At 48.8% G+C, this 27,280-nt stretch overlaps 1 protein-coding gene across 3 annotated transcripts in view; it reads right to left on the minus strand.

Moving 5' to 3' along the window:
• The window catches only part of ARHGAP10 (Rho GTPase activating protein 10), a 138,816-nt gene that overhangs the window by 87,339 nt on the left and 24,197 nt on the right, over positions 1–27,280 (minus strand). For all 3 annotated transcript variants that reach the window (XM_064149446.1, XM_064149445.1, XM_064149447.1), the window contains exons 2-8: positions 17,083–17,178; positions 16,936–16,997; positions 10,237–10,308; positions 8,891–8,992; positions 4,350–4,460; positions 3,264–3,368; positions 30–159 (exon numbers count right to left, since the gene is read on the minus strand). In XM_064149446.1, the coding sequence (XP_064005516.1) occupies positions 30–159; positions 3,264–3,368; positions 4,350–4,460; positions 8,891–8,992; positions 10,237–10,308; positions 16,936–16,997; positions 17,083–17,178 (678 nt within the window). The remainder of the gene's footprint in view (positions 1–29; positions 160–3,263; positions 3,369–4,349; positions 4,461–8,890; positions 8,993–10,236; positions 10,309–16,935; positions 16,998–17,082; positions 17,179–27,280) is intronic.

Consider the following 27,280-nt stretch of genomic DNA (forward strand, 5'->3'; position numbering starts at 1 on the left):
ATACAAGTGTACAGAACAACAGAGCTTACTTTTTTCCTGCACATAGAGGTAGCCTTCCATCGTGAAGTGATTTGCTCTTTTATGCTCCTGGGGATTTCTTCTGATTTTGTTCATCAGCTCCTCTACCTCTGACCTTGTTCCTTCAAAACGATTTCGTGCCTGAAACCAAGTGGCAAGACCCATTAGCAGAGCAAGCAGAAGAAAGATTCACTCCTCCTGGCAGACAGGAGTCACAGCAATGACCACAAGCCCCTTCTCCATCCCTTATATCCCTGGGAGGGAGGAGGAGGAGAGGATTTGGGAGTGAAGTTAAGCTCAGGGAGAAGTGAGGGCTGGCAGAAAGGCCAGTTTAAGATTTAGTTTTCATTTCTTCTTATCCCACTCTGATTTGTTGGTAATAAATTCAATTAGCTTTTATTTATTCCCCAAGCCACATAGGTTTGCCCAAGCCAGTAACTGCTGAGTGATCTCTCCCTGTCCTCCTCTTGACTCCTGAGCCTTTTATTACATCCTCTCTCCCCGGTCCAGCTGAGGAGGAGGGTGACAGGGCATCTTTGGTGGCACCTGGGCATCCAGCCAGGGCCATCTCACTCCAGATAGCTGCATCTAAAATGAGAGAACAATGCAGGCCGTTTTCAGATGCTGAGTGCCTAATTTCCATTCCCATTTATTCTCCAAGTATTTTGATACTCTTGAAAATTCCAGTGTGGTTTTACCCTTGGCTGCTGTAACTGCAGGGAGCACACAAAGGCTGCCAGAGCAATTTCTAAAGCAAATGTGCTGACCTGCTCAGAAAGCAGTAAAATCCTGAGTGCAAATTTCCTCTGGATTTGAATATTTACGTTTCCTTAGGAAAAAAGAGTAGTCCAGGTATTGGCCTAACTCATGAGCTTCTTCCTAGCTGTCAGGAAGAAAAGGATCTTCTGTTGGCAGTGAGAAAAAGAAGTGACAGGAAGGTCAGCCACTGTGTATACACACTGACAGCACACACATGCCAAGTGTTTTGATCACACACAGGCAGAAGCAGCAGAAACAGCTCCACCAAACCAAACAAGGCTCAGTTGATTATTCCTGAGGCTTGCTCATTCCGAAGTCTGCAAGCAGCCACAAGAGAAATATTTACGAGAACTTCAGTAAAAACGACCAGCAAGTAACCACAGCATCCCCAGGTTATATGCAACAGGACTACACTGAGAAGGGAGCAGCTCACACCTGGCCCAAGAAACGCTTCGGTACGGGCTGAAAAACTCCAGCAAGTGGCCCAGGAGTAACTGCCACAGGCCAAGCAGCCACGGCAGTACCTCCCTTTCCCCACACCACACACAGGGAAAAGGCACCCCGAAAGCCCAAGCTGGCACTTGCCCCAGCGGGCAGCTGTGTCTGGAGGAAAGCAGTGCTTCCAGATGCATGCCACCTGCCCTGGTGCCTTTCAGAGCTCCCTTTCCTTTCTTTCTTACACTTTGGAGGGGGAGCAAGAGAAAAGCAGGGGCTGAGGCAGGGTAGTTGTCAAAAGTCCAGGCGACCTGAGGGAAGAGGAGAGCAGTCACCACAGCCACACTGCCAACTCTCAGATCCACCTGGGCTGTCTGCACGGAATCTTCCACCCTGCAGTTTCTAACGTGTCTGTGCCAGAAGCTTGGCTTTAACTGGTTCCCTTCTGACCTGCGATGCTCTGTTCCCCTCCAGCGCAGTGGACAATGTGTCATGTCCTCTTTGTGATCTTTTTGGATGCTTCCTTCTGTTCTCTTCCTACCTCAGACACTTGTTAAACCTTCCCTCTTTTCCCTCCACAGCTTTTTGAAATCCAGGTTTTTCTTTCTCCCTGATCATAAAACCTCAAGCTCCAATGTTTACTCTTTGGGCTTTCCTGGGGCACACCACAGCACTACTCAGTGCACTGCAAGTGCAGCCATTGAGAGTAGCTTGCTTTCTTATGGCTCACCACTCCTGCAGACCACTTCACTGGCTCTTTTCCATCTATAATCTGCAACCCAGCTGTTCAAGACTTCTTCCCTCTCACGTTCCATTTCTTGCTCGCCTTGCATTCACCCCCTCCTGTCCACTGCAGCTGTGTGCTGCCCCTCGATCTCTTCAGCTAAGCACACAGAAGACAGCCTGTGCTGAGATCTGCTCCAGAAGCACCGACTTTGGCCATGGAGGTCTGCTTCTGAAGTCACTGCTACTCAGTTCCCCTACCCAGCCCCAAGACTAGCTCAAGAGGACACTTGAGGCTGGAGCACCTGGGGAGACAATCCAAGGACGGGTATCACACCAGGTGAACGGCAGCACGACGCGTTACAGCTACCGTAATGCTCTCCTGCTTCGCCACCTCCCTGCTACTGCCTGCTGGCTAAGCCATGTCTGAAAACAGACTGCAGCCTCTGAGAAGCAGCTCCTGTGTCTCAAGCCCACATGCCCTCCGAGGTCAAGAAAGCAGATGCACCATCATTAATTGCTTATCTGCAGCAAGGTACATGGTTTGCTGCCTACTAAGAATGCTCTGTCACAGCCAAGCTCCCCTGCTCTTCAACAAATCTCAAAGCAGCAAACAGACCACCTGAGCAAGGACTGGCAGTCCCCTTGCTACAGCCTGTCCCTGCCTGCTGCTCTAGCAGTCCTGAGCACTCACAGGCAGCCATTTGCTGTGAGGGTACAGTAAGCAGTGGTGTGCCTCTCACAGCCTGCCCTTGAACGAGCACAGCCTTTTGTCAAGCACACCAAGGCTCCTCAGACAGCTCTGTGCCCTAAGCCAGCAGGGATGCTCTTGCCTGAGAGGGCTGCGTCAGACCGAAGAGAAGCTCAAGTGACACTGCTGCCAGAGATGCCAAAAGGAAACGCTGGCAAGCCCCCCTCTTCTCCCCTTCTCATGGCTATGGATCATGCAGCCCTACCAACTCACAGCCTTCAGGCACAACCACCACATACTCGACTGCAAACCCACCTAAACCCCTGGAGCCTCGGCATTTCGTTACTCTGTACTCTAGTGGGGCATGCCTTCGGAAGAGACCGCTTGTCTCATGATGACCCCTGGGGGAGAAACACCTGCAAGAAGGAGCGGGGGCCTTTTACTTGGGGGCTGCTTCGTACAGTCTTAGAAACGACAAACTGCTGCCTGGAACTAGCTCAGCGCTGTGGCTGGGTAGCCAGGAGATGGCAATATATCCCCAGAGTTCCCAGGCAAGGCGCTAACACCCACGGATGCAGAACACAGAGGCAGGCCAGCGCAGGGTGTTGCTCTAGGCAGACTATTCACCTCAACTTACATTTTGTATGTTTATCTGCAGGGCCATTTTGTAATGATTGAAGTCTTTAGCAAGCTCATATCCTTGATGATAGAAGGTGAACAAACCCTGAAAAAAGGATAAGACCTGAAACAGAAAAACAAAGCCAGGCTCATTAGGATGAACGCTTCACTCTCCAGCATGGCACTGCTGCAAGAGCCTCTTTTTGGAAAGACCAGAGAAGACAAAATGATTATGGTTAAACAAATTTCCACTAATGCCTACAATTTACTACTATTTAGATCCAAACTATCACTGAATTGTTTCAGTTGGAAAAGATCTCCAAGATCATCGAGTTCAACTATGTACACAGACAGCTCTGGGTGGTCCTGCCCCTGGAATTCACAACTGATCTCTACAGTGCATTGCCTGCGGTCAGGTGTAACTGCCTCCCTCCCAAACTCTCCTATGTTCTGTTTTCACTCGGCTGCTCTGATGCCACCAACGCCTGGAACAAATACTAGTGCAGAAGGAGGTAATGATCACTGTACCTTTCAGTCACCATTTCCCTGCTCACCCCCCTCCCACAGCCACGCTGAGATGGCTTTCAGAACAGAGTGAGCTGTCTGAAGAAGGAGGCTTTCCCTCCAGTGACTTTACCCATCACTGCCTTCCGTCTGCAGATTTGACTCCAAAGCTAAAGCACGTGTCAGATTTCTTTGAAAGAGCTCTTTGCAGAGCCTTCCATCAGTATGTCCCTCAGGTCACAGAATTAACCTCTAGGATCATCAAGAAGTGCTAGGTTGGACTGGATGATTTTGGAGGTCTCTTCCAATCTGTTCGATTCTGTGATTAAGTCTGAGCCCAACATCAAAGGGAGGTTTTGGCAGTACAGCACAAGCTATCATGCACCTGAAAAAAATCAACATCAAGGGATCCAGATCAACTGCCATTAGCTGTAGCTGTGCCAGGGACTTGCCCAGATGGAACAAGAGTGCTTTAAACACTCTCAAGTCACACACTTGCATGCATTTTCCCTGAAGATAGAGCTCCCTGGCTTTTGGCCAGTGGCAGCTCCTTCCCCAGCTCTTATGAACATCAGAGCAGGCTGAATCCAGCAGTACTTACAGGTTCCACACACTCGAATTTCTTCCTCTCCTGTATCTCCTGCAGCTTGCAGACATACTCAAGGGACAGCTCATAGAAGTGTTTCCTATTCTGCTCCACTTGGTTATCTGCCTGCACACAGAACACATCTACTGCAGTTTCACAGCCATTTTGCAGACAGCTTCCAAGTGATGCATGTACAGCATACCAGTGGCAAACAACATCTCCTCCTGCAGAGTGGGATTTGCTCCCTCACCCAGCACTCGTTCACCTCCTCTCGAACAGCAGCAGAGCTGCCTGTAACTCACTGACACATGCTGCTTGGGATCGGCAGGCTCCCTGTGCAAAGCCTTCCACTAACACCTCCTCAGGCTTCTATCCCACAGCACTCAAGCTAACTTCAATAAAGGTCCTGTTCAATAGCTTTATTGATGATCTGCACCAGGGCATTGAGTCCAGCATCTGTAAGTTTGCAGATGACACCAAGTTAGGAGCAGCTGTGGAGCTGTTGGAGGGTAGGGGAGCCCTGCAGAGGGACCTGGCCAGGCTGGATGGGTGGGCAGAGGCCAAGGGGATGAGACTGAACAAGGCCAAATGCAGGGTTCTACACTCTGGCCACAACAACCCCAAGCAGCACTACAGGCTGGGGCCAGAGTGGCTGAGAGTAGCCAGGCAGAGAGGGAGCTGGGGGTGCTGGTAGACAGAAGCTGAAGATGAGGCAGCAGTGCCCAGGTGGGCAGCAGAACCAATGGCATCCTGGGCTGCATCAGGAAGAGTGTGAGCAGCAGGACAAGGGAGGTTCTTCTGCCCCTGTGCTCAGCACTGCTCAGGCCACCCCTTGAGTGCTGTGTTTGATTCAGAGATCCTCAATTCAAGAGAGATGTTCAAGCACTGGAAGGTGTCCAGAAGAGGGCAACAAAGATGGAGAGGGCCTGGAGCACAGCCCTGGGAGGAGAGGCTGAGGGAGCTGGGGGTGTCCAGCCTGCAGAAGAGGAGGCTCAGGGCAGAGCTCATTGCTGGCTACAACTACCTGAAGGGAGGCTGTAGCCAGGTGGGGTTGGGCTCCTCTGCCAGGCATCCAGCAACAGAAGAAGGGGACACAGTCTCAGGTTGTGGCAGAGGAGGTCTAGGCTGGATGTTAGGAGGAAGTTGTTGGCAGAGAGAGTGATTGGCATTGGAATGGGCTGCCCAGGGAGGTGGTGGAGTTGCTGTCCCTGGAGGTGTTGAAGCCAAGCCTGGGTGGGGCACTTAGTGCCATGGTCTGGTTGATTGGCCAGGGCTGGGTGCTAGGTTGGACTGTCTGAGTTTGGAGGTCTCTTCCAATCTGGTTGACTCTGGTTGCATCAGAGCAGGTGCTTCTAGACCATTGAAAAGGTTCCTGCCCAAGCAGAGAGATAAGGCCAGCAGTACTTTTGACCAGAAAACTTCAGACTAGGGAAGAAAGTATCAGTGCTGACATCCTGTCAAATGTATAAGTCAGACAGCTGCTGTAAAGAGCCAGGATGTTACTGCACCCATCCCACACCTGTGCTCACTCTGGCTGCCAAAAAACAGCAGCCAAAAAAAGGTCACTTATCAGTAAGACTCTTCAAGTTTCCATACAGCACCAAACACTTTCAAATGCAGGTTGCTGGCTGCAGCCCTGCTGAAATGCCAATGACATACTGAAGGGGAACAGTTCTGTTTCAGGTCTCGTTCACCTGGACATCAACAATAACTTTCCAGCACAGATGTATTGTTTCATTATTAAGTACATGTGCTTCCACTGAGCTATGAAACATCAATGACTAGGTAAAGGAGCCCTTCATTAAAACACTTCATTAAAGACAGGCTCTAAAGAGATACTCCAAGTGATTAACACTTTTGTGGTGTGAGAGCACCAAATGCTTCTACATGAAATTGCAGAAGAGAATGGAGAATGGGTTAGGTGACAGGACCAGACTTACTACCATACACTCTCAAATACTAAGACCATATCCTTCAGGCAGAACAGTGAGTGCTGCACTTAAGGGGATAAGTCAAATTAGCCTTAAGATGTGCTTTGCTTTGCTGCCCTGTGCTAGGAAGCTGTCAGCAGTTAAAGGGGCTTAACAGCAAACGTCATGGAGAAAATAAAGCAGTGATAGGCACATGAGTGAGAAAACGATTTCCAACAGCCAAGCCATTGCAAAGCATCCTGTAAGCCATGCAGCACAGGGACTGAGCTGTCAGTAGAGCTTCTGGTCACGAATACAAGTACTGAGGGGCAGCCACAGATGGACTTAAGTGAGTCTGCTAGGACACCTGGTAAGACTGCCCTGTACACATGAAAGCCCCACTTCAGCCTGCTTCCCTTTCTCTTCTTTTTCTGGTTGTTCCTTGGTTTGGTTGCCTCCTCTGGCCCAAGAATCCAATACCCAAGGCAGCAATTGTATTCACTTCTCTTGCCTTCCTCAGAAGTCACTGACCACATCTCTCCTCAGCCCTTCTGAGGCATGAGAGTGCCAATACCCCAAGCAAGGTCACTCACTTGCACTCTGCTTTGTGTGCTGCCACAGAAGCACAGAGAAACGTTAGGCATTGCTCTGCAGGAGAGGCAGAGGCCACACTAAGGTACAACACACTCCACACAGGGCATGCTCCATCAAACACCTGCCAAACCTATGCCTGCGTCCCTCATTTACTCCAGCCAGGAGCCGCCACAGCTAGCCTGTGTAACACCACATCAGGAAGCTGCTGTCCGGTCACAAACATCTCTTCTCTAAGCTTGTGTGAGAAAGGTTTGCCTGTTCAGCAGCCTGAGGTGCTGCAAGTCCTCTTCCTTCTTGAAATGAGCAAAGGGAAGAGCCTGACTGAAGGATTTTAGATTTTTCCTTCATGAGACTTTGAGGGACATTTAAAACAAATCTATCCACCCTTTCCCCTCTTCACACACGCTTGAAAGCTTCCAGCTATATTTGACAGCTTCAAAAGGTCTCTTGAAGACTTTTTGTATTTTTCCACTGAGGAGAGGTTTCATTTTGGACACTGAAATATGGCTCCCACCACTACAGAATCATCATACACAGCTTAGGTTGGAAGGGACCTTAGAGATCTATGGGCAGGGACACCTCCCAGCTAGACCTGGCTGCTCAAGGCCTCAAGTCAGAGATTATCATCAATGCTTTGGCATTTTTTCCTGTGTCAAGTTCCTTCACAGCTGAGCAATGTGACAAAAATACAGGTCCTGACACATGGGCAATGCACATTCACTCCACCAGAACATCTCAGCTCTTCAAAAGACAATGTTTGATGCATCCCAGAGCCTAGGTTGCAGGTGCAGTGCGGAAAAGCACCATCCCAGTGGAGCTCAAAGAACACATTTCTTCACTTCCTAGCTAACTTGCCACTTAGATTAACCATTTTAAGTTTGAAATATTAGAGAGGGGAGGGAAAAGAGTTCTCTCAGAGAAAAATATTAACAAGAGTTTGATGACTCAAGGTGTTAATAGATGAAGCATTAATAATTCTGACATAGCTGCATTTATCTGGGAAAAAAAACAATCCATCTGCCTACAGCAAGTCTCTGTAAGATCTCTCTGTGGTTGTGCCACCTCCTATTTACTGCTGCTTGAGAAATAAAAGCTCTTACAAATAAAGATGACGATAATAAACCCACAGGGACAGAAGGAATGCCAGGCAAAACAGATCTGGTTTTAAGTTAGAAACCATCAACAAACCTTTTCAGAGTGTTAGTTGAAAAAAATGGACCTTCAAAACCTGAGAAAGAAAAGCACTAAGCCACTTCTCTGGGGAACAAAAAATCTTGCTGCACGTTGCAGTAAGCATTAAGTCAGGATGCTGAGTCCAGAGGCACAATGCAATGCAAATCACATCCACTGTAAAGCTTCATAATCATAGAATCAGAGAAAGGTTTGGGTTGAAAGGGACTTGAAAAATGATCCAGCTCCAACCCCCCTGCCATGAGCAGGGACACCTCCTGCTAGGTCAGCTTGCTCAAGGCCCCATCCAGCCTGGCTTTCAACACTTCCAGGCTTGGAGCATCCACAGCCTCTCTGGGCAGCCAGTTCCAGTGCCTCAGCACCCTCATGGAGAAGAATTGCTTCCTCATGTCTCATCTAAATCCAGCTTCTTCCAGTGTGAAGCCATGAGCCCTCATCCTGTCACTCCATGCCTCTACCAAAAGTTCCTCTCCAGCTCTCCTGCAGCCCACTTCAAATCTTGTAAGGCTGCTCTAAGGTCTCCCCAGAGCCCTCTCTTCTCCAGATGGAACATGCAAGGCAGGCATGCAATGACATGTAAGAAACACAGTTTCTTACAGTATTTGCCACTTGCTGTTCACTAAATACATCTGAAACCAGTTTCCATGCTGCTCAGTGCTTCACACACGTGCCAAGAGAAGCCAGCCCTCAATGCCAGGTGTACACCACTAAGTTCAGCCATTGCTGGGCTTTTTTTCCACCAACCTTTCCAGTCGACATAAATGTTCTTTCATCACTGGGAGTGCTGGGTTTCATCTGAATAAAACACACTTATCTCTTCAAAAGCCTTTGGCTTGCAGAAGAAAAAAAAGCCAACAATACCTCTTGTAACTGCAGCTCTTTCTTCTTAGCTGATAAATTCAAATGCTTTTCTAACAAGCTGTAGTTCTTCTCTGTCTCTTTATCAAACTTCTTCTTTTCTTCCTGGAAACAGAAACACACAAAAAACCCTTTACATAGAAAAACGTGAGCAAAGCAGAGAAGCCTCCTCCTTTCTTAAACTACTTAACTACTACGTCTTTCAAAGCGCTGCTTAATCAGCAGCAGGGAGAAACAAAGTGTCAGAGCTCCAAACAACAAAGAAAAATTTGCAACTCCCTTTTTTTCTTTAAAGTAAAGGCTGACTTGCAATGAAATCCCCTGGCAGCATTCTGGTGCAGCTCATCACACAAGTGCTCACATCATCTATGCTTAAATAACAACTCCCAAAAAGAAACAAAACAAACCAGAAATCTCTTCTGGCTTGGTTATGTTTTCCATTCTTTACAGTTCAAACCCCAAAGTGAATACACCTCTGTATTCCACAGGATTTCTTGGAGCCATACGAAGAGCTCTCTGCTGAACTGCTGCTTTCTACCCAGCTGCTGTTGTGCCCATGGTTTAAAACACATAAATAAACAATCAAGGCTTTTAAAAGAGAAAAAACCCAGCCCCATCAACACAGATCATGCTAGCAACAGAGACACCCTTACAAACATGCAGGAGCTTGCACATGCAAATCCATTTCTTGGACCATCAAAGGCAACGTATTGCAAGAGGAGCAGCCTGAATTGCTTCTAGGATCTCTTTGAGTTCTTGGATCTCACTCAGCAGGAGCCACTGTAAAACAACCCCCTCATATCCTCAATTCTAGCCACTGAACACTTTCACCAACAATAAGCCAAAAGACAGCTTCTGGCTTTATCCTCCTCATCTCTATGTTCTTTCCCACTCATAGAGAGCCAAGGAGCTGATTTATGTAAAGCAAAAAGTAGCAGGAAGGCAATTTTCCCTTTGCAGGTTGCAAGGACATGGCTACAGGCAGCTGGACGAGCAAGCTCCTTCAGAAAGTCACTTTCAGCCTTTGGTTGTGCAACTACAAGCAAAGACAAAGGAGAGGGTTACCCATCAGAAAGGGAGCAGGCTGTTAGCAGGATTGCTCCTGATCCAGACACAAGAGATGTGAGAGGGGGAGGAGAGAAAGAAGGGAATGGACACATTTTTCTCTTCTTGAAGCATACTTCCCATTTGTTTCTGGAGCAAGTTCTCAAAGTAGGGGGGGGAAAAGAAGAGCGTGAATAGATGAAATCTAAGCAGCAGCAGCTCTCTGCCAGATACATGTCACTGCTGCAATGCAACCCAAGGAGAGGCATTAAACAAACTCAGCAGAAAGGTAAGGAGGGACAAACCTTTACAGCTCCTAGCTGCTCCTTCCTAAATCTTTCCAAGGGTTTGATCAGAGTTTCAGTAACACTGAGTGCCTAAAGGGAAAAAAAAAGCATAGGTTTGGGTTAGGTCTCTGTAGCCACTGACAAAGTTGCTTCAGCACCAGCAATAAAACAGGCAAGCAAGGTGTGAGGCAAAGAGGAAGCATACACGGCAGACAGCCTCAGTCCTGACCTAGAAAAAACACAAAATCACTTCTCAGAGTCCATCCAAGCTCCTGAAAGCCTCATCCCTCATTTCAACCCACTACCAGGAAAATGAAACAAACGCAGACGTGTCAGAAATGTACAGGCTGAAGCCAAACTGCAACTGTTTCACTTGGGCCAGGTCAGGTTGACGGTCTCAGCACCTGAACCACAGACTGAGACGCAGGACACAGACATCTCTACAACAGCAAACACTACAAACAGTGCAGAGTAGATTACCAAGTGGCAAACAATCCCTGAACACAGAGTTAAAGCCATTAAGTAATGCATACTTACACTAACAAATAATGTACATTAAAAAACATCTTAAGGCAACCTAAGTTATAAAATCCAGAGGTATAAAGGTCAGGAAACAAGAGGTTTAGCTGACTGGGTGAGCATCTACCAGTGCACTTCTAATAAGCAGCCTCAGCCACACTGAAGGAGAAAGAAGACATAATATGTCATCATTAGTGAGGTGGTGGAGTCACTGTCCCTGGAGGTGTTCAAGAAAAGACTAGATGGGGCACTCAGTGCCATCATCTACTTGATTGGACAGGGCTGGACTGGATGACCTTGGAGATCTCTTCCAGCCTGGTTAATTCTACGATGATGAGACAGAAAATTGCATCTTGCTGGACCTGGCCACCCAACAGAGTCTGGAATTTCAGTGGAGATGAAGCTGGTTGCAGTTTGGGTTCGGTGTAAGCAAAGACTTCAAGGAATGTTTGATGTTTCAGTGAAGGTTGGAATTCCTTGAACACAGCGACAGAAGCACAGAAAAGATGGTGAGAGCCTGGGAGATGTGGAAGAGCAGGTGGGATCCTTTTCAGTCCCAGTCCTAGAGCAGTCCAACAGAGAAAATCATGCCCAGGACTGGGGCTGTGCTGCAGGGAGCAAAGCGGAGCTCCGTGGAAGCCAATCTTAGATACAACTGAAGGCTTCCTCCTCTCTTTCCTTCGTCCTCCTTTCAAATAGGAGAGGTTCCAGATACAACACTGCAGGCTTAAACCAGCCTTCTGGAACACTTCCGAACAGCTCTTATCTTAAATCACAAGAGGGATGTATTAGAGATGTGGGACAACACAGATCCCAACAGTGCTGTCTGTTCCTACCCATCCCTGGAGCCATGCAGGGATTACTGTGGGACTCATCCTAACTGGAGCAGCTCGGGTTTCTGAACAGCCACAGCAGCATGCTAACCCCTGCAGCTAGCCAGAACCCCAAATATCTGGCAAGTCTGGGCCAAACTGCCTGTTGCCAAGTCATCCATGCAGCAGATGCTTCTAACTTCAAAGCACTTGTTCTCAGGGCCCAAACCTTTTCTCTCTGCATCCATTCCTGGCTTTGAAAAAAAAAATAACCAACAAAAAATGACCTTAAGGTACCCTTCAGAGTACCCTTGGCTGAAGACAAACAAGAACTCAACTTGACCATTTTCTCTTTCTGAAGCATAGAGCAGCAGCAGGTTAACCATGGCATAAGGGAGCCTTGCATCAGGCTGCAGGGTGGGGGAAGGACAACAAAGAGATATCCTGAGAGTTGATCCCAAGGCTTCAGGAGTGCTCTCGGTGGCTAGAATCATAGAATCAGACAGGTTGGAAGAGACCTCCAAGCTCAGCCAGCCCAACCTAGCACCCAGTCCAACCTAGCACCCAGCCCTGGCCAACCAACCAGACCATGGCACTAAGTGCCCCAGCCAGGCTTGGCTTCAACACCTCCAGGCACAACCACTCCAACACCTCCCTGGGCAGCCCATTCCAATGCCAATCACTCTCTCTGCCAACAACTTCCTCCTAACATCCAGCCTAGACCTCCCCTGGCACAGCTTCACACTGTGTCCCCTTCTTCTGTTGCTGGGTGCCTGGCAGAAGAGCCCAACCCCACCTGGCTACAGCCTCACTTCAGGTAGCTGCAGACAGCAATGAGCTCTGCCCTGAGCCTCCTCTTCTGCAGGCTGCACACCCCCAGCTCCCTCAGCCTCTCCTCATAGGCTAGAAAAATATATGTTCCCTCAGCTGCCTCTGCTTCCACCAAAAGAGAGACAGGGCAGCCAAATGCACCCAAGAGGAGAAAAGCTGTGGTTCCAGGAAGGATCCTGCCCCTCTGACAGAGCCTGGAATACAAATCTTACGAGGAGTGGCTGAAGGCATTGGGGTTGTTTAGTCTTCAGAGGGGAGACCTCACTGCCTGCTACAACTATCTCAGAAGAGATGAGGGCGAGGTGGGCATTGGTCTCTCCTCACATGCAACAAGTGACAGGAGGGAAGAGCCTCAGGCTGTGCTTGGGGAGGTTCAGGTTGGGTATTATGAGAAACTTCTTCACAGAACTGGTTCTCAAGCTTGGCACAGGCTGCCCAGGGAGGCAGTGGATTCAGCACCCCTGGAGGTGTTTAAGAGAGTAGTGAGTGCGGTGCTGAGGGCAGGGTTCAGCAGCAGGATTAGAAGTGCCAAGTGAGAGCCTGTGCTTAGTGACCTCAGAGATCCCATCTGGCCTCGAGGGTTGGGTGGTTCGCTGGGTTTGCACAGGAAAGCACAGCACAGAGGCTGACACGCAGTGAGTGTGTGCTGAACACAGGCTCTGTGGGCTCACACAGAAAACCAGAGCACCTTGCTGCAACGAAGTGAGAACGAGGAACAGCAAAAAGCCAAGGAGCCAGCCACAAGCAGAAGAGGCTGTGGTGCACAAACCAGCAGGGCTGGCTGCAAATCACTGTCTGCTCCACTCCTGTGCAGCATTAACCATGGGAACCACCAGAGGAATCTGTTTGAAGCAGAAAATAATCTTTAAATCAAAATGGGATGTTCCCTCAGCAACTGCCAACAAACAGATTCCACTGCAGCCAGCGGTATGATAAGGCAGTAACTCTCTCATTAAAAGAAACTGCTGCTCTCCTCTTCCTTCCAAAAAAGGCAATTTTCAGTTTGAACAGCCTCATCTCTTCCCTTTCCAGCAGCCTTCTGACTGCCATGCAGTACTTATGACCAGAGGGCTGAAGCACCTCTGCTGTAGGGACAGGCTACAAGAGCTGGGGCTCTAAAGGCTTAGAGAAGACCTCAGAGTGCCCTTGCACTGAAAGGGGCCTACAGAAAGGCTGGGGAGGGACTGTTGAGAAGGTCTTGTAATGATAAGACAAGGGGACATGGGTTTAAACTGGCAGAGGGGAGGTTGAAAGTGGATGTTAGGAAAGGGTTCTTTGCAGTGAGGGTGGTGAGACACTGGCACAGGTTGCCCAGGGAGGTTGTGGAGCACAGAAGCATCCAGTGTGATCAAAGATCACGTTGGGTGCTTCTGTGCTGCACAACCTCCCTGGAGGTGTTCAAGGCCAGGTTGGATGAGGCCTTGAGCAACCTTTTCTAGTGTCCCTGCCTATAGCAGGGGGTTGGAACTGGAAGATCCTTGAGGTTCCTTCCAGCCTAAACTGTTCTATGATTCTATGATTCTTTGTTAACACCTGGAAACTAATAATCCTTCGGAAGAAAAAAATTGTGGTGTCTTCCTCTCTGGAGATATTCAAGAACCATTTGGATGCATTTCTGTGTGATCTGCTCTAGGTGATCCTGCTCTGGCAGGGAGGCTGGACCAGATGAGCTTTCAAGGTCCTTTCCAGCCCCTAACATTCTGTGATTCTGTGATTTATGCCACCCTTTTTACTTTTCTGTGTCTGAGCTCTTGACTATTTCTTGGTGAAGAAGTAGTCTTTTATATATGGAGAATGACCAAAGATTTTGCAGACCTTTGGTCATTCTCCATATATAAAAGTAAAGACTATTTCCTGCTCACTGAAATGAGCATGGGGGGGAGCTTCTATGGATACAAAGACGTAAGTGGTGAATTAGACAATGAGCTGTCAAGCTGCCCAGGCCACAGCTTGAGTGCTGTGTCCAGCTCAGGGCTCCTCAATTCAGGAGAGATGCTGAGGTGCTGGAAGGTGTCCAGAGAAGGGCAGCAAGGCTGGTGAGGGGCCTGGAGCACAGCCCTGTGGGGAGAGGCTGAGGGAGCTGGGGGTGTGCAGCCTGCAGAAGAGGAGGCTCAGGGCAGAGCTCATTGCTGTCTACAGCTACCTGAAGGGAGGTTGTAGCCAGGTGGGGTTGGGCTCTTTTGTCAGGCACCCAGTAACAGAAGAAGGGGACACAGTGTGAAGCTGTGCCAGGGGAGGTCTAGGCTGGATGTTAGGAGGAAGTTGTTGGCAGAGAGAGTGATTGGCATTGGAATGGGCTGCCCAGGGAGGTGTTGGAGTGGCTGTGCCTGGAGGTGTTGAAGCCAAGCCTAGCTGGGGCACTTAGTGCCATGGTCTGGTTGGTTGGCCAGGGCTGGGTGCTAGGTTGGGCTGGATGAGCTTGGAGGTCTCTTCCAGCCTGGTTGATTCTATGACTCTCATAGTGTAGAATCTCTTCTGTACTTCCAGCGCACACTTTGCAATCAGTGCTCATATGAAGATTGTGACAAAGAGAAAAGGCTGCTCAGGAAAGGAAATGTCCACTTCTTAATGGACTTTTAATGGATTATTATCTTTCTTTAATGCCCATTTTCTCCACACACAGCAAAGCTCATTGCTGCACAGAAAGATGCCACTGAAGGCAAGGAATTCAGGAGCTAACAACAGCTCCAGTGTTCAGCCAAGAATGAACTGCTCGACCATTGTCAGCACTTCCTCTGCCACGAACACTGCTGTCATTAACAAGCAGCAAAATCCAAACTGAGGAGGGCTTTACAATGCAGATTCCAAACATTTCCCATGGATGAAATAACACAAGCAAAGTTCTCCAGTGAGTTATGCTGGTGCATGTGAGATCACATTGTTATCTGGAAGGGGATGCTAGTGGTAAGGGAGCTTCTCAGCCACAGTCACTCAGAGGTAAGAGGAACACACTACAAGTGCCTTCCTACCTTTTTTTCCCTACTGCATAATCAACAATCATTTTGATTTGATAGGACAAATTCTCCCCCCAGGCCCCTCCTGGAGTACTGCATTCAGGTCTTGTGCTGGTTTGAGGCTAAGTAGAATATTTTAATGAGAAAAAAAAACAGATTATAGGCTGTGAAAAGAAGACAGTGCTGATGTCTACTGCACCCATGGGCTTGCTGAGATGTAAAAAGCAAGGACACAAACATAGATAAGACAGTTTCTATCTGCTGGAGTCGGTGTCTATGTTCTCTCCCTAGGCTTCTGCTGCTCTGCTTGGATCTGTGTAACCCAGCTAATCCTTCTGCTTCTAACCCCCTTTGCCGATCCTCCAAACTCTCCCTGCACATAAGGCAGACTCTGGGATAAGGTAGAGGGGTGGAAGGGTGGTTGGGAGCCCCTCCTGGGCACTCTGGCTTCTGGGAGGGCTGTGGTGCTGCTGCATTACTTTTACCTTGTATATTTCTGTCTATAGCTGTGAATATTGTAAATACTTGCTTGTGTCTTGTGCTAAGCTGTGAATATAAAGCTTCAGTCCTGAAGTGCCAGCTGGCTGAGTCTAGCCTGGGTGATTTTGTTGGTGGGGGGGTGGGTAGGTAACTCCCAAACCATCACAGTTCCGGAGTTCCCCACACGGATCTGTTGGGGCAGGTAGCCACAAAGATGATCGGAGGGCTGGAGCACCTCTCCTAGGAAGGCAGGCTGAAGGAACTGGGGCTACTCAGCCTGAAGAAGAGAAGGCTCTGGGGAGACCTTATTGCATCCTTCCAGTACATAAAGAGGACTACAGGAAAGCTAGAGGAGGACTTGTTCTAATAAGGGCCTGTGGTGACAGGACAGGGGCCACTAGAGTCACGCACAGCAGGTAACAGCAAGCTATTCAGGAACACTGTGTTCAGAGGAAGGGCACAGGGCTGGAGCACCTTTCCTCTGAGGAGAGACTGAGGGAGTTGGGAGCGTTCAGTCAGGAGTGGAGAAGGCTCCCAGGTGACCTGATTGTGGACTTTCAGTATCTTAAGATACCCTGACCCACGCTACACTGAAAGCCTCAGCAGTGCCAAGCATGTGAAAGAGGAACAGTCACCTCCATGCAGCAGATGATGCTACCCTCCCTCAGAACAGGGGAGCTCTTTCAAAGCACAGGTTTGTAAGCCTGTTTTGGCACCCAGCCAACAGACTGCATCCTAAAACCCTGCAAGTGTCAAACCCAACGTGGCCAGCTTCCCATCCTTGGGTGCTCTGCTGTACTACGAAGCCTCCGATCTTGCTTTCACTGCAAAGGCTAAACAGTCCTACGATGGTTTTCCTGTTCAACCCAGCCATGGTCTGCCAGGGCAGTACCATTCCAAACCAGCTCAGTTATCTATGTTACCAAACCAGCTTTCTTCTTTAATGAGAACTAGCTGCTGTCTGCCACCTTGGATTACAGAATCAGAGGCTGCACAAAGAGACCTTTCACTGTTATTGACACGAGCAGCTCAGTGCTTAACAAAGCAGTAAGCAACTTTAACCAATCCCTATTTTACTCTTTCCCATATATACAACTTTTACCTTATTTATTGCAACTCACCAAAATTTCTCTTTGTTCTTCCAAGTTTTTTAAGAAGTTTGAAAATTCATGAAGTGATGCATCTGGAATGCAAAACAGAAGAAAAGCTGAATCACACCGCAGGACGGCAGAGTGCAACAGAGCCACTCACACTCACTTCTTGCCTACCTATGCATCTCTCATCGTCTGTCTCTGCATCCCCAATGAATTCAAATTTGAAGTCCCTTAGAGAATGGGCAAATTTTCTCTGTGCTGCTGAAAGGTCTGCAAGAAAAAAAAAACCACAAACCAGAGATGGAAGGTTAGGGAGTCATTTTAAGAAGGCTGGAAGATCCCCCCCTGCTCCTAGAACAAGCCATTTCCGAAACTCTAAAAAGACAGGTCTGCCTAAGGACTCCAGAACACATCCAGCAGTGTCCAGCCCTCTTCTCAGCTCTTCTGGCCACCTGTGGTGCAGATTTCTTTGTCAAGGCTACAGAGAAGAAATGAAGTGTGACTGTGTGTATAATATTGACCTAATCTTACGCTTCATTCACCACACCACAATCCAGGCCACACAAACACACTGGTGACTACAACAGCTTATGAAAGCACACCACTCAGAGGAAGCTGTGCCAGTCGCCTTACCCTGCTAACCTAAACTCACTGGCAGCCTTGTCAACCCAAACCTGCATCTTAGGGGTTTCTACTTACTGTACACAGGCAGCTCTGCCAGCGAGTCAGGCGCACTCCTGCGGTGACATTGCCCTGGGACAGTGTTGTGCTTCCCAAAGAGTAGGACACCTTCTGGGTGCCGCTTCAGTCACTGATGTGGACCCCAATGTGGTGTGTGGAGGAAGAGACAGTGGGTAGCAGCTGGGGTAGGAGCAAAGCATTTGGCTCCATCCTCTTCCCACCGATAGGGCAGAGCTCAGAGTTGCGTTTAAAAGGAGGCAGGATGGGGCACTAGGTGCCATGGCTTAGTAAGGTACTGGGTGATAGGCTGGACTCAAGGATCTCGAAGATCTTTCCCAACCTGCTTAATTCTGTGATATATACATCAAATTTCAAGTTGTTGGAACTAGAAACTCAGTTAAACTATGCCAAAAGTTGGTTAGGACAACACTCACATTAATCTTGTACAATAACCATTTTCTTCACCCCAGTCTTTATAGAATCATAGAATCAACCAGGTTGGAAGAGACCTCTGGGGCTGTTTAGCCTGGAGAAGAGGAGGCTCAGGGGTGACCTTATTACTGTCTACAACTACTTGAAGGGACACTGTAGCCAGGTGGGGGGTGGCCTCTTCTCCCAGGCAACCAGCAACAGAACAAGGGGACACAGTCTCAAGTTGTGCCGGGGTAGGTCTAGGCTGGATGTTAGGAGGAAGTTGTTGGCAGAGAGAGTGATTGGCATTGGAATGGGCTGCCCGGGGAGGTGGTGGAGTCACCGTCCCTGGAGGTGTTCAAGAAAAGACTGGATGAGGCACTTAGTGCCATGGTCTACAAAGTCTTTGAAAGTTTGGGGCTGGAGGGCTGCACTCCTGCATCCTTCTAGAGGCAGTCAGAGCCATTAGTCAGCCACAATATCAGCATTATAAACCCTTATTAGGATCTATAAAGCTATCAGAAGCAGCATGCACACAGTTTTCTGGCATGCTGACACGTGCACGTTGGGAACATCGCAAGCTCTGGACAGCTGAAATCTTCGCTTGTCCTGGCACACTTCTGCTCAGTAAAGGTTTTACTCATTTCTTCTGCCAGCCAAGTTTAAGGGCTGATGGAAATATTCAGTTAATCTATAATCTTTTTCTCATCACATGCAGTTCTGGAGGGCTTGGAAGAACTTTTAACAGACCAGCTAAGCATTCTGTCCTTAATATTAACTCAAGCCAAAAGGCCGCAACCTTGGGCTTCTTTGTTGTTCTTGGGCTTGGGGTTTGGTTGGTTTGTTTGTTCTGAGTTTTGTTTCTTTGGTTGTTTATAAATATTAACTGATTTTATTGCTTTGGTTAGGGTTTTTGTCGTGTCTCTTTTGGGTTGTGTGCTTTTACAATAACAGCAAACCAAAACACAGCACAAATCAACTTGATGGTAGGTCCTGCATCCAACACACATCTTATCCTGTGTCACAGTCAGTTACAACCTTGACATACAACAGCACACTCAGAGTTCAGCTCAAGCACTGAGAAGGGTAGGTCACAAACCCCACAAACAGCAAGATACAACCTAAAATGGGAAAAAAAACCCCACACCCTCCTTCCCAAGCTGCTTCTTTCAGCTGCACACTCTTTTTTCTCCATTCTCCTTGTTCCTTTCCTCCCTGTTGGGTAACACAGCCAGACTGCCAGATACTTGTCTCACCTCCCTTTTGCAACTGCTTCTCCAGCATGCACAGGTACCCTCCATCACACAAAGCAGCAGGATGCTGAACAGAGTTGATGGAGGAATGGCAAGAGGGTTGAAGGGAGAAGTACCTCTTCCCATGCAGAAGTAAACGTGGGTGTTCTAACTCTAATGTCTCATGGGCTGCCCAGAAAGCAGACAGCAAAAGAGGTTCTGCTGGCTGGGAAAGCTGGAAATATGGAAACTAAATGTAACATCAGATGTTTAAGAAAGTTATTTGTGTGCTAGGTCACAGCATAAGGCTGCAAGGAGTTTATTTATGGAAGAATGGGCCCAACCACACACACTCTCCCAAACTCTTACTTGTCTTGAAGCCGCTAATCCCCTACCAAAGCTCTGTCACATGAGAGCTGTCCCCATGCTAGGGCTAGGAACTGGTATGTTTTCTCCCACTTGTAGAGGTGAACAGTTCAAGTAATGTTGAGCAAGGGACTTGTTAAGAGAAGGCATGCATGCAGCAGTCCCCTTTCCCCCTCCCAGGCTGCAAGGGCACTGAAACACTGAGGTGGGCTTTGATGAGCGTTTCCAGAGTGCCATGAAACCACCTCCTGCACAGCTGTGTATCCCACCTCTAGGGTCACAGCCACAGCAGGCAGCACACCTCTTCTGGTGCAAAATCCAACACAGTTGGTCAAGTTGAGAAGGAGCCGAACCAAAAGAGAGTGCCTGTCAGAGGATCAGGCGGCAGAGTTGTGCTTCTCTCTGCGCAGGCTGCTACGGGTGTAGAAGCGAGCGAGCAAGGGGCTGCGCAGGGGGCTTAGAAGCTGTCACCTTCCAGCACCTGAAAGCTGAGTCTGCAGCTCCCCAACTAAACCCAAGAAAAGCTGCAGATACTTGGCTACTGAACAAGCATCTACAAGACCACAAAACAGGAAGAGATTTTCTGATGGATTTTAAGAACTTGGCATTTTCGACGAAGGTGAGAGGTCACTGGAGCAAAACAAACCCCAGACACGTGTTGCAGGAGGTATCTGGGAAGAAACAAACTCCCTGACTGGGAGACTACAGCTCCGGGCCTTCAGTGCAGGAGGCTGCTGCCATGTCAGGGTCCTAACTGCTGCCAAAATACAGAGGCTTTTAATCCTGCTTAATCAGCAGATGGTAGCTGCAAGACTCATCCTCCAATGTTTATACATCGCCCCAGAGTCTTGTTTTATTTCAGCTGAATTTACATCCCCGCTCAAATTCTGTTTTCACTCCCCACACCGGAACAGCACCAGGGCAACACAACAGCACTGGTGCTGCCTTTGCTAGGCAGAACCACTGGGGCTCAGCTACTCACAGCACTGGGGGGGGCTCTGGTCTGCCTTCTGCCAAACCAAGAGGAATTAAGCTGACTACCAAGGAGAAAAACAGTCTCAGCTCCGAGCAAGAACACTGAACTAGTTTTGCTGCAGCACAGGAAAAATGAGGAGCATTTGGGCTCAAAAAAATGGCATACATCTGTCCTGGATTTTCTTGTCACCTGAAAAGTGGCCAAAGGAAGGCACTGAAGACCAAAACCGAACCTTCCACTGCGAGGCAAGCAGCGTGAAGTTGCTCCAAGCTTTTATCCTGATGAATTCCACCTACGTTACAGTACATACAAAGACATTCACATAAGCATTTATAAAGCTCTCTGCATTCAAACTAGATGTTGGTATCATCTCACATACCACAGGCTCTTCTGGGTGGGTGCAATCCCAAGCACAGCTCTAGGCAGGATGGGGAATGGCTGAGAGCAGCCCTGAGGAACAGGACCTGGGGCTCTGGGCTGATGAAAAGCTCAACAGGAGCCTGCAGAGTGAGTGCAGCCCAGACACAACCCTGTGCTGGGCTGCAGCAAGAGCAGTGTGGGCAGCAGGCCAAGGGAGGGGATTCTGCCCTGTGCTAGTTTGAAGCTAGCTAGAGTGTTCTGGTGAGAAGAATTAGATTACAGCCTGTGAAAGAGAAACAGTGGTGATGTCTACTTCACTCATAGGCTTGCTGAGATGTATAAGAACTAGAATGCAAATATAGATAAGGCAGATGCTCTCTGGGCTGTGGGCTGCATTTTTCCCTCTAAACTAACCCGCAGTCTCTCTGATTAATCCACCTGCTTCCTAACTCCCCTGGCCAACCCCCCAGTCTAACTTGGGTACAAGGCAACATCTGGGGTAAGGCAGAGAGGTGGAAGGGTGGTTGGGAGCCCCTCCTGGGGACTCAGGTTTTTGGGAGGGCTGCTGTGTTTCTGTATTCATTTTTCACTTGTGTATTTCTGTCTGTAGCTGCAGATACTGTAAATACCTGCTCATACCTTGTGCCAAGCTGTGAATATAAAGCTTCATTCAATTCCCAGAGCCACAGAGTCTAGTCTGGGTCATTTCCAAAGTGTGGGGGGGGGGGGGGGGCAGCTAACACACAAACCATCACATGCCCCTTTAGTCTGCTCTCCTCAGAACCCACCTGCAGTCCTGGGTGCAGTTCTGGAGCCCCCAACAGAAGAAGAACATGGAATTGTTGGAGTCAGACCAAAGGAGTCTGCAAAGATGCTCAGATTGCTGCAGCAGCTCTGCTATGAGGACAGGCTGAGAGAGTTGGGGCTCTGCAGCTTGGAGAAGAGAAGGCTTCCAGGAGACCTTGGAGTGGCCTTCCAGTATCTGCAGGGGGCTACAGGAGGGCTGGGGAAGGACTACTGAAAAGGTCTGGTAACGACAGGATGAGGAGGAATGGGTTTGAACTGGCAGAGGGGAGATTGAAAGTGGATGTTAGGAAAGGGTTCTTTGCAGTGAGGGTGGTGAGACACTGGCACAGGTTGCCCAGGGAGGTGGTGGAGCACAGAAGCACATCTTTGATCACATTTGGTGCTTCTGTGCTCCACCACCTCCCTGGAGGTGTTCAAGGCCAGGCTGGATGAGGCCTTGAGCCACCTGTTCTAGCAAGAGGTATCCCTGCCTATGGCAGGGGGTTGGAACTGGATGATCCTTGGGATGATCCCTGCCAACCTAAACCACTCTCTGATTCCATGATTTAAATGCTAGGCATGATGGTTTAAGACAGAAACTTCATAAATACAGCTTGGCTTTCTTCAGTCCTGTGTCAGAAGACCTTCACTACAGCAAAATGACTTGGCTATCACTGACATCATCCCAGTATAGTTTCACATCAACATTAGAGCTTGCAGGACCAGTATGTGCTATAAAGCAGATACACATTAGAAGAGAGTACCTGACTATGGTACGTATGCAACAGCACAACCCCTTACACTGATTGTCCAAGGGGTACTGTGGCTACTGCAAACACACAGTGAGCATTTAGGGGGTAGAAACTGATGCTTTTATTCCCTTTAATCTCCAGCTTGTACACAGTGCCGTCCAGCAGAAAGACACAGGAAAGAGCAGCAGAGCTGTTGCTGGTTGCTGCTGTCATTTACTGGAATGTGGCATTCAAGATCAAAGAGTACTTAAATATCAACCAAAGGCTAACACTTCGCTGAACAAAATGTGATCTTGGTGAACCCATAAGGCAGAGCTATTGCAAAAACTCACTCTTATTAAAACACTGAAAGGAGCCAAGCATCTGCTCAATGTTTGAAGCAGAGCAGCCAGGAGAAAGGCATTTCAAAACAGAGACGGGAGGGGTGTAGGGATAGGAGGAGGTTCATTTCCCCTCTTTGCTGACGTTCCCCTCAGCAAACTGCCTGTTTTCATGGTTCAGTCTAGGTAAAAGCACACCAGCAGAAACACCCACTCGCTCCAGAGCACTGTGCTAACGAGCAGGCTGCTGCTGCCCTGCACACAGGCCTCTACGCTTTTCCACTGGGTTTGGAGGAGAAGAGTTTTGCCTCTTATCAGGATGGAGCCAAGCCAACACACCACTGGCAGTTGCTAGGTGGTGGCCTGGTTTCACAGCACCAGACTCCAATCACTCTCTTTGAGAGCAGGGTTAGCAATCCAACCGAAAACTCTGACATGAAGCAAGCCAAGATTGCTTCCTAAAGCTCTCCTCAGCCCTTTCTGCATGGCACAGCTGTCCTCCTCAGCAGCCTTTTGCATTAGTGCTCATATCTGCCTACAGCAAAACACAGACATCTACACTTCAGCTTCACTTTTACTGCATCGTGGTGGCTCTTTAAGAGGTGTTGACATTGCATCAGCACTGCTCATCTCGAACTACAGATCGCACTGACACTAACAGACATGCTCCAGGAGCGAGAGCCAATGGCATCCTGGCCTGGATCAGGAACAGTGTGGCCAGCAGGAACAAGGGAGGTTATTCTGGATAGAGGGCAGGGATCCATCCAGAGGGAGCTGAACAGGCTGCACAGGTGTGCCCAGGCCAACCTCACGACATTCAGCAAGGCCAAGTGGGCTTGCAGCAAGAGCAGTGTGGGTAGCAGGGCAGGGGAGGGGATTCTGCCCCTCTGCTCTGCCCTCCTCACACCCCACCTGCAGTCCTGGGGGCAGCTCTGGAGCCCCCAATGCAAGCAGGACATGGAAGTGTTAGAGCCAGTCCAGAGGAGGGCGACAAAGATGCTGAGAGAGCTGCGGCAGCTCTGCTGTGAGGACAGGCTGAGAGTTGGGGCTGTGCAGCCTGGAGGAGAGCTTGGAGTGGCCTTCCAGTGTCTGCAGGGGGCTACAGGAGGGCTGGGGAGGGACTACTGACAAGGTCTGGTAACGACAGGATGAGGAGGAATGGGATTGAACTGGCAGAGGGGAGATTGAAAGTGGATGTTAGGAAAGGGTTCTTAGCAGTGAGGGTGGTGAGACACTGGCACAGGTTGCCCAGGGAGGTGTTCAAGGCCAGGCTGGATGAGTCCTTGAGCAACCTGTTCTAGTGGGAGGTGTCCCTGCCTATGGTGGGGGGTTGGAACCAGATGAGCTCCCTTCCAGGCTAAACCATTCTATGATTCTATGCCACAGAATACTTCAACCTCCAGGTACTGACTATAGGAGTCTTTTAAACACATTACACCAGCAGCAGGCACTGAAAGTCACAAAGGCCTCTGGAAGTTGTTGCTAGAGGAAACCCTGGTCGCCAAATCATAGAATCAGGCTGAAAAAGACCCCCAGTCCTGACAGGATGGACTAGATGACCTTGGAGGTGTCTTCCAACCTGTTTGAGTCTCTGATTCAGTCCAATCATTAACAGCACCAAGCCCTCAGCACCACACCTACAGCTCCTACAAATCCCTCCAGGAATGGCCATTCCACCACTTCTCTTGACAGCCTGTTCCAGGGCTTGACAACTATTCCAGTGAGGATTTTTTCTCCTAATGTCCAAGACAAACCTTTCCTGAACTGCTGCTTCAGCAGCTTTTCACCTGCCAGCTTCTCTAATTATCGCAATTGATTTGCCTGGGCCAAAGAATAAAGTTACTGCTCCTGCCATCGATAACCAGTAACAGACCTTGCCCAGAAGGTACCGAAGCACTCAACTAGACAGTGTGGTATATGCCAAGAGAGACACTTCAATCCTATCTCTGACACCAGTTTTCAGTCTGTGGCCAGCTGGTTCCCACATCAGTGATCCCTCAGTGATAAAAAGGCAAAACAATCCAGCAAAAGCAATCAGAGAGAGTCCAGGGCAACCACCTGAGCCTCACACCCAGGGCTTGAAAGACACCTCTTACATTGGGATTACTCTGTATGGTTGCAACTCATAAGCAGGGGGAAAAGGCCTTTGTTTAGTCTTCTACTGCACACAAGAGGAAGCCTTACAGTATGCAACACAGAAGGAATCCTCTTTGGTTTCCTTCATCCCTTATGCTCTGATAGGAGAATGAGCTGAAATCTTGGTTTTAGAGAAAGTCAGCCTGGCTTTGCCTCTAAACAAGCAAACCCCCACAAAAACGAGAGGGAAGTCTTAGCCCACAGAACTCTTTCAGTCTCCCCAGAAGTGCTTCAGCTGCACTACCAGGCGCTCTGCAGCTCTGACACGAGCTGTTCTCACCAGAGACCAGATACTGCAGCTGCTTCAGTCAAGCAGCACTGAGAAGCATTCACATCCTCCCTTGGAAACTCCTGTTTCCTGCCCTGAAGTGACTGCTCTCACCACTCTGGTGACAGGAGGAACACCTTATATAAGAGAGGAGGAGGAGGAGAACAGAACTTCAGCGCTTGGTTCGGCAGTGTTTGAGTTTCACTGACAGAAGCCGAGGATAAAGAAGTGAAGCAGCACTTGCAAGGAGAAAGCTGTGTTAGAAACTGTTTGCATCTCTGAGGCTTCTATCATAATTTCTGGAGCTGAGGCAGTACTGAGCTTTGAAGGATTTGTTTATAGAGCAGGAATTAGTGATTTTTGCTCTGTCTCTTTCCCAAGGACCCACCACCAACAGTTTATATTTAAGTACTGTCCCTGTTGATCATCAGCCAAAGGATCCACAACTCTGCCTTGCTAGCCCTGACGTCCTCAGCACACCCAGGGCTTCCAAGGCATGTGTCAGAGCAAGCGAGAGCTGGGGAGCAGAAGACTAAAGCTGACTCACAACTGGCCACAAATGTTGTACTGCAATTCTAAGCACAGGTTCTGTTCTCTGAAACAAGGCAAAGACAATAACTAACATCTATTGAAAATGCATTCTGCTGGCTTGACAGCTCAAGGGTGGACCTGCTTGCACAGGCACAATCTGTGGCACAGTATCAGTCGTTTAGGTTGGAAAAGACCTTTAAGATCACTGAGTTGAAGTGCAAACCTAACACTATCAAGTCCACCACTAAACCCTTCGGCACATCTCTGCCTCTCTGAAACACCCCCAGGGATGAGGATCCAAGCACCTCCCTGGGGAACCTGTTTCAGTGTTTGAGAATCCTTCCAGTCAAGAAGTTTCTTCTAACACCCAACCTAAACCCCATCTTGTTATTAGGAAGAAGAGACCAATATTCCACTCACTCCAACCTCCTTTCAGGGAGTTGCAGAGGATGCAGAGGTCTCCCCTTAGCCTCCTTCTCTCCAGGCTGAACACCCCAGCTCCCTCAGCTGCTCCACACCAGACCTGTCCTCCAGACCCTTCACTAGCTTTGTAGGCCTTCTCTTGACCTGTTCCAGTGCTTCAATGTCATTCATGGAGTGAGGAGTCCAAAACTGAACCCAGCACTCGGGGTTCTTACTGCTTCTGATACTACTCAAGGTGCTGTTGGCCTCCTTGGCTACCTGGGCACATTGCTGTATGTACAATGCTCATCAAGGAAAGCCAGATTTCAAGGATGTTGCCCCAAGTTCCCACAGATGAACTAAGGGATGATAAATGAGCCAGTCTGAAAGGAAAGCTTCAGCTCTCAGCAGTGAACACTCTGTATCTGCACAGCCCAAGAAGGGAGCTGCACACAGCATGTACACCTACATACCCAGAATTGTTCTCCAGAGACATAAACACTGTGTTCTACACTCCAGCTGGGCTGGCTTCATAGCTTCAGCTTCAGCACTCACTGGTACAAACTGTCCTGGCTGCTCACAGAACTTTACATGCCTTTCTAAGCAGATTATTTATTCACACAGCAAGCTTGGAAGCAAGCAGACACACACAAAAAAACCAACACAAGATGATGGAAGAAAGGGAAGTAACTAAATAGCAATCCCCATCACCAAACACTGAAGTAAAAAGCTTAAAAGGCATCAAATGTGAAACATGGCAGCTGTGGGGTGTAAGTGCCTGACCAGGGCTGGATTTTAATCAACCTGATGGGGAGGATTGAGCAGTTTTCATCTCTTCCAACCTCTGTCTCCACACACATTGCCAATAAAATCATCATTCAACTTACCCAACTGCCACATGGGTCACCTCAGTTAATGCCTTTAGAGTGCAAAGCAAGCAGAAAACAATTTGGCTGGCAGACATCCCACTGAAGAGGGCCTTAAAAATCATCATCAGATTTACCTGTTCTCAGGACACTGGAAGGTGTGACCTAACCATGAGCTAAACAGGAGAATTACTGAGGTAAGGCAGTGCTGCACTCAGCAGCACCCTGAACCACACTTGCTCTGCAAAACACAACAGCCCACTCAGCCTACTGCACTACTTGGAG

The sequence above is a fragment of the Pogoniulus pusillus genome, chromosome 10 (genome assembly GCF_015220805.1).
Source record: "Pogoniulus pusillus isolate bPogPus1 chromosome 10, bPogPus1.pri, whole genome shotgun sequence".
NCBI lineage: Eukaryota > Metazoa > Chordata > Aves > Piciformes > Lybiidae > Pogoniulus > Pogoniulus pusillus.